The sequence below is a fragment of the Lonchura striata genome, chromosome 18 (genome assembly GCF_050655825.1).
Source record: "Lonchura striata isolate lonStrDom1 chromosome 18, ASM5065582v1, whole genome shotgun sequence".
NCBI classification, from domain to species: Eukaryota; Metazoa; Chordata; class Aves; order Passeriformes; family Estrildidae; genus Lonchura; species Lonchura striata.
Window position 1 is genome coordinate 13617424 of NC_140720.1, and position 11022 is coordinate 13628445.

Sequence of the window (11022 nt, forward strand, 5' to 3'; positions counted from 1 at the left end):
ATTTAGTATAATATTAATATATTAATTTTTTTTTCAGTGTTGGGAGTCTGACAGAAGCTTGCTGCATCCCAGAGGTTTGGGAGGGAGGAGTTCCTCCCTCTGCCTTCACAAAGCTCAGCCTGAGCCACCCAACCCCTCCCAACACTTTGCCACCAACTGATGCATCCTTTCTCCCTCCTGTGCTTTAGACACATTCCCAAACAAGGGCAAGAAACTGGTATAATGGTAATAACAATAACTTTACAAGCTACTTACACCCTGCAAAGCTGTGGCTACTGTTTTGAAGGCAAAGAGATTTATTTCTCATAAACCACAGTCATTAACTCAGTGTCTCTCTATTCCCCGGAAAAACTAAAAATTAACAGCAAACCCCAATATTTTCAGGCAGAAAAACCCCAGCTGGGCTGGACTGGAGTTAGTCACCAGCTCTGGGGGTTTCTGTGGGTGCTGGCTGGGAGGATGCTGTGCAAAACAACAGGAATGAAATTAGCCTGGGTTTGGCATAGGAAGAAACATGGGAGAGGGAAGTTAACTCCTGGAAAAAGGTTTTTCTCTTCTCTCCCCCTCCAGATGCTGAAGCAATGTTCTGCTTTAAAGGGATAAAATGCTCTTATGTAGTTCCATTGTGCTGTGATTTGGGCAACCTTTCTCTTTTAAAGCCTAGAAATAAATAGCAAATTTTCTTCCTGAGACCTCGGGATGGGAACTTGCTGCTGCCACCAGAGGGACTCCAAAATGAGACAGAAAAACTGAGTGTCCTCAAAGCAGACAGAGTTCTGGCAAAACTTCCTGACTTTCTGGGGTTGCTCTGAGGATTTCTCTGCCCAGGTCTTGAGGGGTGGGCTCTGCTATGAGCTTTATGTGCTTTCTTCTCTCATCATCCTGGATTATGAATAGATTGTGAACAGATTATATTAGATTATAATGGATTATAATAGATTATAATAGATTCTATTAGATTCTATTAGATTATAATAAATTATAAACTCTGTCATCCTGCCCGTTCCCCACAGTTAATCCCACTGTGCCATCTTACAGCTCAAGGTGCAAAATGCTCATCAAATCCCCTTTCATTTGGTGGCTCCCCTGGTGCTCAGTGCCACACCAAGCACCAAACCTCTGCTGAAATAAGAGTTAAAATGTTAATTATTTGCTGGAACTCATGAGGGAATTGTAATGTGAGGCTTTTGAGCTTTGATTGCAAATTTGTTTTTTGGAAGTGGAGAGAAAGATGATTTTTAAAAAGTGACTGAAGTTAAAGGCTCCAAAAATTCCATAAGGTTCAGATGTTTTCTTCTGTGTCTGGTGAAAACAGCCATTGTCATTTGCCCCACAAAAGAGTGGTCTTTGTCTTTTCAAATAAAAGTGGGAAAATTGCCATTGCTGCAGCAGCTCCCACCAGAGAAGGAGATCCACCATAAAGGAAGGAGAGAGCACTCAGGATGAAATTGCTTTTCTTTCCCAGTCTGGGTTAGGTTTGTTTTGTTTTGTTTTGTTTTGATTTTGTTATAAACTCTTAAATCCTAAGGGGAATTGGAAAAAATCTCTAGTGATTAAATAATTTTCTTTCTTGTAAAGCATGTAGGGAGTTTTGCAGTGACAGCCTCTGGCCCAACAAGAAAAAGGCTGCTGCCTTTCCTAAAACTCCCATTTCCCATGTTTCTGAAGAAAGAACTGTGTCACTGAGCCTGCAGCAACATTTCATTTATAATAAAAACACCCAAAGCATTAAGAACCACAGGATTACAATGATTTAGGAATGACAAGTGACCCCAGGGTACACAGAACCTGATTTCCTGGAATGCAAAATAGCCAAAGTAAAATAGTTTTCAAGGAACTCTCCACATGTTGTTTTTCAATTACAGCCCCACTGACTTCCCTGTTGTTATTCAGCCCTGGCCTGAGATGCTTCAGATTTACCTGAAGTGACACCAGTCATGGAATTTGCAAAGTCTCATCACCCAGATTCTGGTCATCTCAATTCTCACACACTTCTGTCCCCTCTGTGGCTGGGGACACAAGATGTTTTTAATCTCATGGCTTTGGGAATCCCAACTTTTCAGTGCTGAGGACAGCAAATAACTCTCCCTCATGCAGGAAACAGCCTGAGCTGCCTTACAGCAGGTGTGCACAGCCTGCACACAGGGAGATGTGCTTAGGAATGCTGAGATCCCAACCCCAAACCAGCACCTCCCAAATTCCTCTGGGTGAGCAGCAGGTGAAGCCACCCCTCACAGGTAACCTAAAGGCTGTGCCAGCCCCAGGCAGGGCTCTGTGCTCTGGACAGGCAGCAGGAATCCCCTTCCCAGGTGAGCTACCAGCTGAATTTGGCTTTGTTGCTAAAGGAAAACCCATGAGGACAGTCCCCCTGTTTCAGAAGGAATGGGCAACATTAGGACTATTTATGATGCCCAGTTTGGAGTCTGTGCAACACTGGAATATGACAAAGTGATCACTGATCACACAGTCCTGTGGTTAAAAGCAATATGGGCAAGGTGAGTTACTCATTCCCCTGCTCCCCAGAAAGAGAGGGCTGGCTCCAGCACAGGAACACCTTCATCCAACTCCTGAATTTTTCTGTTGGCTGAGCTCACAAAATCCAGCGTGTCCCTGTGCCTGTGCTGTTGGCACTTGGTGTCTCTGCCGTAGCACAAGCACACCCCAAAGTTTGGTGTGGGACACCCAAGGAATGCAGCCCTGCAGGGCTGCCATGGGACTCTGCTCAGGCAGATGGGGGCTGGAATAAGCAATGAAAAAGTGGAAATGACAGTTCCTTACACTGCTGCTGCTCCCGAGCTCCCTGGGCATCACCAGCTGCTGACAGGAGTTTGTGCAACTCCTACCTTGCTTTTCTTATTCCCAAGAGTCTGTCCCTGAACAAGAAAGAAGAATATTGACCCCAACTTCATCCCCACAGCTGGAAACTGCTATTTTCAGCATCTGCCCTGATAAATACACCCCCTGAGCTGGGTGAAGAGACCAGGCAAGGGGAAACCTGAGGAAGGTCCATTTTTAATAAGCATTTATTTATAAACTGACACTTTACAATTGTTTAAGTGCTTACAGGCATCTCCAGGATCTGTGGTGAAGGTTTACTGTGAGATGCCAAGCAGGGAGAAAATGAGCAGAATACATTGAGGCAAAACAGATTTGATCAAATGTCATGAAAAAATTTGTCTCTTTTATGACGAGTTTCATGATATTGGATTCAGTAATTTTTCTTAGAGCCTCAGGTCTTTGCGTGATAGGATTATAATTTTTTTATTTCTTCCAAGGTAAATTTTCAGGTTTGTCAAGCTCTGTTGACTCTTAAGAAAAGGACCAACTTTTTCAAGAAGAAAAAAAAATCAGTGGCAAATTCAAACCACCTTAGGTAGAAACCTTAAAAAATTACAGGGGTTTTAAATTTTTTTTAGGTAACCCTGTAGTTTCTGACAGCTTACCTGGTGGCTTTTGAATGCTTGGAGTTCAAAGTGCTGCTGCAATGAATTTTAAAATAGAGACTTTAAGCTTGATAGAACAGTAGTGCACCGTAATGTAACAGGAAATAGGAAAAGGGGCTTAAAAGTCTCTTTACACGCTCCAGAAACAGACAACGTTAACACACAGGGCAAACCCAGGGCTGGCAGCTCAGCTGAGTGATCCGGGGCCAATTTCAGATTTCTGCAGCTCTGACCCAGCTGTAGCCCCAGGGCAGCACTGAGAAGCCACACGAGAGAAACGGTGTGCGGAGCTGGAGCCGAAACTCAGCCAAGCGTGGAACCGGTTTGTGGCAGAACTGAGCAGAGCATCCACCTCATCTTCTGCACCCCAAACCCTGCAGGATTTGTCCCGAACGGCTGCTGGCTCCTGGCAGGACCCCCCCCGACATCCCTCAGCCAGATGGAAATCCAGGCTCATCTTCACGTTGGGATTCGCACGACTTCTTGCCCCTCAGAGAGCACCGAAAAGGAGTTCTCAGAACCCTTCAGGGCTAGGGGGTCTCCAAAGCCCTACCTTGGCCGGACGCTCTGCTGGTCCTGCGGGTTGGCAGCGCCTCCTCTTCCTCACTTGTCCTTCAGCGTGGCCATGCCCAGCGCCTCGGAGCTGTAGTCGTACTGGTTGCTGGAGGACATGGAGCGGCCCCAGGAGCACTGCAGGTTGGAGCCCCTCTTGCGGAAGGAGGACGTGAACCTGTAGAAGTTGCGGTGCCTGTTGCGCAGGTACTCCCGGTAGTTTTTGGTCAGCAGGGTGTAGAGGAAGGGGTTGATGCAGCTGTTGCTGTAGGTCAGGCAGGTCACCAGGTAGTTAATGCACTTTTGGGTTTGGGTGGTGAGCTGCAGGGAGCTGCTGTAGAGGCGCACCAGCTGCCAGATCCAAAAGGGCAGGAAGCAGGCCCAGAAGACCAGCACGATGCTGAAAATCATGATGAGGACCTTCTGCCGGGGGGACCTCTTGCTCTTCTCCTTGTGAGGGGGGTTCCTCTGGGACTCCAGGTAGGTCCTGGCCAGGCGCGTGTAGAGGAAGCCGATGATGATGCCCGGGGCCATGATGCTGGTGCTGAAGAGCACGGTCAGGTAGGTCCTGTAGGCGTCCACGCTCCAGGTGGGCGCACACATCCTCTTCACCTTGCCCTCCGCTTTGCCCCCCTCGGTCAGCGTGACCATCAGCATCATGGGCAGCGTGAGCAGCAGCGACACCGACCAGACAGCCCCCGCCGTGACCTTCCGGTAGCCCCGGGACCGCTTCAGGGTGTCCAGGGGCCGGGTGACGGCCAGGTAGCGCTCGGTGCACATGAGGGTGAGGGTGAAGATGCTGGCGTGCATGGTGAGCAGGTCCAGGCTGAGCAGGATGCGGCACCCCAGGTCCCCGAAGTACCAGTCCTGGGCCAGGTAGGTGCAGACGATGAAGGGGATGGTGGAGAGGTAGAGCAGGTCGGCCAGGGCCAGGCTGACGATGGAGCTGTACATGGGGGCGGCGCAGCGCGCCGAGTGGCACATCACCACCAGCGTGTAGACATTGCCGGCCACCCCGGCCACGTACATCACCGACAGCACCGTCCCGAAGGCCGAGGGGATGAGCAGCGGGCCGCCCCCGGGGGCACCCCCGCCGGCCGCCGCCGCCGTCCCGTTGTCCCCCGCCGCCGCCGTCCCGTTGGGCTCCATGGGCGGCGGCGGCGGCCCCGGCCCCGTCGCACCGGCCCCGGAGCGCCCGGCCCGGCGGCCGCTCCGCCCCCGCGGGAGGCAGGGCCGCCCCCGCCCCGCCGCTGCCCCGCTCCGCGCCCGCGGAGACCCGAGCTCCGCCCGTGCGGGGCCGGCAGCTCCGGGCAGCGCGGAGAGAGCGCCGGGCACGCTCAGCCCCGGCGGGGAGGCTGCGGAGAGCCGGGAACGGGGCTGTGCCAACCGGGAACGGGGCTCCCCGAGCCGGGAATGGGGCTCTGCCAACCGGGAATGGGGCTGTGCCAACCGGGAACGGGCTGTGCCAACCGGGAACGGGGCTCCCCGAGCCGGGAATGGGGCTCTGCCAACCGGGAATGGGGCTGTGCCAACCGGGAACGGGGCTCCTCGAGCCGGGAACGGGGCTCCTCGAGCCGGGAATGGGGCTCCCCGAGCCGGGAACGGGGCTGTGCCAACCGGGAACGGGGCTGTGCCAACCGGGAACGGGACTCCCTGAGTCGGGAACGGGGCTGTGCCAACCGGGAACGGGCTGTGCCAACCGGGAACGGGGCTGTGCCAACCGGGAACGGGACTCCCCGAGCCGGGAACGGGGCTCCCCGAGCCGGGAATGGGGCTGTGCCAACCGGGAACGGGCTCTGCCAACCGGGAATGGGGCTCCCCGAGCCGAGAATGGGGCTGTGCCAACCGGGAACGGGCTCTGTCAACCGGGAATGGGGCTCCCCGAGCCGGGAACGGGGCTGTGCCAACCGGGAACGGGACTCCCCGAGCCGGGAACGGGACTCCCCGAGCCGGGAACGGGGCTGTGCCAACCGGGAACGGGGCTCCCCGAGCCGGGAACGGGGCTCTGCCAACCGGGAATGGGGCTCCCTGAGCCGGGAACGGGACTCCCCGATCCAGGAATGGGGCTCCCTGAGCCGGGAACGGGGCTGTGCCAACCGGGAACGGGACTCCCTGAGTCGGGAATGGGGCTCTGCCAACCGGGAATGGGGCTCTGCCAACCGGGAACGGGGCTGTGCCAAGCGGGAATGGGGCTCTGCCAACCGGGAACGGGGCTGTGCCAAGCGGGAATGGGGCTGTGCCAACCGGGAACGGGACTCCCCGAGCCGGGAATGGGGCTGTGCCAAGCGGGAACGGGGCTGTGCCAACCGGGAACGGGACTCCCCGATCCAGGAATGGGGCTCCCTGAGCCGGGAACGGGGCTCTACCAACCGGGAATCGGGCTTTGCCAACAGGGAACGGGACTCCCCGAGCCGGGAACGGGGCTGTGCCAACCGGGAACGGGGCTCTGTCCTCCGGGAACGGGGCTCCCCAACTTGGGAACGGGGGTCTCCGAGCCGGGAATGGGGCTCTCCCAGCCGGGAATGGGGCTCCCCAAGACGAAAACGGGGCTCTCCCAGCCGGGAACGGGGCTCCCCGAGCCGGGAGCGTGTCCCGAGCGCTCCGTGTCCCCGCGGAACGAGCCGCGCCGGGCAGCGCCAGCCTCCGGCAGCTGCCTGGAAGTTTTCCTGGCCGCTCGGCTGGAATTCGGCGCTTCCCGGCCGCGGTGGCATCGCTGGCGATGGGGCTGCGCGCTGCGCCTCGGCTGTGACAGGCAGAGAGGCAGCCGCGCTCCGCAGGTGCCCCGCGCGAAGCGCTCCGGATGCGCTCGGAGAGAGCCTGAGGTGGAGGTGGATAGCGAACCCGGGCTGAAAGAGCCTCCTTTCTCCCTGGAAATAGCTCGTATTTTGAGTTTTGCCCTGAAATGCATGACAGTGCTGTCATAAGATTTAAAATTGGAGCTTTAGCGGTGGCTGGTTCTTGTGAAGAGGGGGAGGCACAGAGTGGGATGAATATAAGGTTCACAGAGACAACTTTTCCCCTTAGGCAAGAAGTCTGGGGACAGCTGCAAAATAAGTAAGCACCTTACATTTCCATCTTATTTTAGAGAAAGCAGAGAGAGGGCAGTCCATAGTCAAAGGACAAATTTCCAAGGGTACCAGAATGCTGTATTCCCTCAGCTACCATTGATTTCCAATAGGAATTAACTGGCTTTTATGCCTTCAAGCATTTCTGTTTAAACCAGAGTGCTAAAATGACTGATATATGTTTATTTCCTTGTTTTAATCACTCTTGAAAGTGCTTTTGTGCAAACTGCTGTCTAATTCTCCGCGCCATGCTACGAAGCCGTGAAAGCCTCGTTTACTTGTAGGAGCAGGATTCAGCCCTATAAAAATATTGTCTTGAGCTCTTGATTGTAATCTGCTGTGAGGTGAACACACAAATACACAAATACAGCCCTGTTTTCCTTCCTGGTGCTGCTCATTTGTGTCTCTCTCCAACACGCTCCAAACGCTCAAAGCCATATTCAATAAAGGTCTGGCTCAAACATGCTGGTGAGGGAGAAGAAACCAAACTGAATTCTCTTCAGGCAGGGGGTTTCTTTATCAGATTCAGCCATGCACTGACAAAGCTCAGGTCCATGGGCTGCGGTGGAATTTGCTTTTCTCTGGAAGTTTGGACTCGGCCGGTGCCAGCGCCCTCGGCAGCCCCGCATTCCTCTGCGGCAGCTGGACACAGCAGCTGGGAATGCAGGCGGATGCTTCACCAGGGCCAAATCCTGCCTGCATGGCACTCAAGGGGATTGACTGCCACAGACTTCAAGTGAGATCCATTTCTGGCATAAATAGATCAACTCTGAGAATTAGGTTGCATGCAACTTTCGCAGTCCTGTCTCCTTTTGTTTTGAAGTTGTCCTCTCTCTGGTTTTTTATCTGTCTTCATCTAGTGGCCAGGACAGAGGGAAAACAGAGAACAGATATTTTGTTTTCTGCTGTGTTACCTGATTTGTTTTGGGTTACCACACGAAGTGTTAGAGGTGAACAGATATTTTGCTTTCTGCTGTGTTACCCGATTTGTTTTGGGTGATCACACAAGGTGTTAGAGGTGAGCAGAGTAATATGTTCTTCTAGACAGAGAATTACTTCATCTGTTTAGTAAATAGCTAATTTCAACTTTCCAGTTTTCCTTCTAGCACAAGAATGTTTAATTAAGCAATACCAGGCATCAGTGAGCCTGAGAGAGACTTGTTTTCTTGAACATCTAGGATACACAGATATATCCATGGGAACTTTGTCCTGTTAAACTCTTCAGATATAGTTTGTTGCCTGAAGTTGTTCTGCAGCACAGCAAAAGCTGTTATCTGAATAAAAGGCACTTCTGCTCTCAGCATGCACTGAGCCTCCTCTGGACACCCACAGGCATTAACAGAATATTTCCTACTGGGTGCAACTGGGCCTGGAGCGTGTGAGAACTGTGATCAATCAGAATTAAAAGGGGGATGATGTAGGAATCTGGAATACTGATGATTTGCCTGTGTACACAAGGAACACATCTTTCATCAGTGTGGGTGGCAAGTTACCAGAAGAAGAGGTGAATTTCCCATTTTTCCAGCTGTCTAGGTAAGGACTGCAAGTGCTTTTATGGAAGATGAATTTTAATCAAACAGGAATAGGGAGGTCAGTGTATAATTACTGTCAGAGTAAATCCTCAGGGACTTGCACACAAAGCCAAGTCGTCAAGGATCAAATTGTCTCATGAACCTCAAGATCTGTTATTCCCTATGTGGTTTTCTTGTAATATTCTAAAAAGTATTGGTGTGAAAATGATAAATAACTTAGAATCATAGACTCATGGAATCACCAAGAATGGTTTGCGTTGGAAGGGACCTTAAAGATAATTTCATTCCACTCCCTGTCATGGGCAGGGACACCTCCCACTATCCCAGACTGCTCCAAGTCCCATTCAGCCTGGCCTTGGACACTTCCAGGGTTGAGGCAGCCACAGCTGCTGTGGACAATACCTTGCACGTGTACTTCAGGTGCAAAATTTCCCCTCTGGAGCCAGGTATGGCTCATGCTGAGCATTCCCAGCCATTTTAAACTATAGCTCCATGTGGCATTTTATTCACTGCTTTGAACAGAACTTTTTTAAAGGTGCTCAGCACCTAATTTTAGAACTTCCTAACAGTTTTTTCTTCTTGTTAGGAAGCAGACAGTAGCAGTCTACGTGGTGAGGGCTGTTTGAGCAGCATGTCCAATTTTCTTCTTGTAAAGCCCTTGATATTCTCTGTGAATAACTAGTCCTCCTTTGTTTGGCTGTGAAGGTCGTGGCATATATGGTGGGCAGCTGAAAGCTGTTGCCTTGGCAAATTGAAAGGCAGCTCTCCTTGCTCCATTCAGCTGTGACAGGATCCAAACTGAGTGCTGTCTGGGCAAATGAGTGTTTGGAAGCAGAGGCTCCCTGTTAGGCACCATCTTTGTACACACTGTCCTCCTAAAATACCTTTTGGGTGGAATTTTATTGTTGAGAGTAAATTTTGACTTCAGGATAGGGAGCATGTGAAATGCTGCATCTGTGTCCTCGATGTGAGCTTTGGGTGGAGGTGCTGTGGATGACAGGTCCAGCCTCTGGCTGAGTTTGATTTTGGTTGTGCAAGTTCTGCCTGGTCAGCTGGGCACTGATGTTTCTCGTGATACTCTTGTGGCCAGTCACCACATGGATGATCCTCTTCCCACCAGAAGTGCAGGAAGTGAAAAGATTTAATTGATCACTTGCCAAAGTATCAGGAAAGCATTTTGCTTTGGCCAAGTTCAGAGGGGTCCTGACAGAGTATCGGAGTGAGAAGGGCAGAGGGAGGGATGTCTCTGGAGAAACCCAGGGCTGAGGTTTGTTAGATCCTGAGCATGTGCTGTCAGATGAGATCCATACATTCATTTCTTAATCCTAAACTTAGGGGCTCAGTTATCATCTGGTAGCACAGAGCCTGTCATTGGAATGCAACATTGCAGGGGAAGGGATGACAAAGAGGAATAGAAAGCAACTGCAGCTCAGTGTCCCATGGGACAGCCAGAGCCTGATTTGGCTGTGCTGCTGATTCAATAACCTTTTCTCAGGTTACCACCCACTGGTGTAAAATCCCTGCAGCTTGGCCATGGGGTCTCATTGGAGCAATGTTTATGCTCTGCAATAAGCACAGGCACTTGTCACTCTCTGAAATTGTTTCTGAGCCACTCATCACTCAGGTGCAGGGGATTATCTGGGAGCATGGAATGTGCACACTGACTGCAGCAGAGTCACTCTGCTGCACAGATATGAGGAAGAGCAAATTTGATCCCCAACTTCTGAATGTGTTAGCATCTATGTTTACATCTGTCCTATAGAGTAGAATATGTCCTTAAATTGAAATTTAAATTTGCAAGTATACTTTACTTCAAAGCTAGAGATTTCTCCTCTCCCTCAGAGGTTTGAGATACAAGTGTCCTAGCTCTGGAGGAGCCACTGAGAGAACCCCCTGCAAGATCCCTAAAGAGGACTGTGTAACAGGTTTCAGTCAGCATTATTTCAGGAATGTAGTTGAATGGCTTTTAAAAACCCTCCCAGATAAAAAGAACATAAGAGGGACTTGTACTTTTAATCACTGCACTCCTGAGCAAGTGCCCCGTGGCTCCTGATGCCCAGTGAGGACAGCAGGTCCCTGGCAGGGCAAGGTCTGAGGTGCCACCTGGATTTGTGCTCTCAGGGGATGTGGCTGAATCTCCCTTTGTGGGCAGCTCAGGCCAGTTTTAGGAAGGCACTCCCAGGGTCACTGGGTCCAATTTTATGTCATTTCAAGCACCTGTGTGACAGAAATGAGCCCAGAAAATCTGCTCCTCACCTCTCGTGCATCCAAAATCATCAAACAGCTTTGGGGTGCTGCAGTAAGCCTGAGACCTCCAGTGCTGAAGATAACACCTGGCAGAGAACACAGTAACCACGGGAAAAGGTGAGGACAGCAATGGTTTTGTCCTTGCTTTTTGCAGAAGATAAAGAGTGTAAATTGTGTGCTGTT

The 11022-nt window shown here is 51.4% G+C and overlaps 1 protein-coding gene across 1 annotated transcript; it reads right to left on the reverse strand.

The window, feature by feature from the left end:
* Positions 1-2999: 2999 nt before the first annotated feature.
* On the reverse strand, positions 3000-5182 carry LOC110473344 (urotensin-2 receptor). The gene has a single exon (XM_021535798.3). It carries the CDS (start codon positions 5142-5144, stop codon positions 4047-4049), a length of 1098 nt encoding a protein of 365 aa, XP_021391473.1. The 5' UTR covers positions 5145-5182; the 3' UTR covers positions 3000-4046.
* Between the last annotated feature and the right edge of the window lie 5840 nt (positions 5183-11022).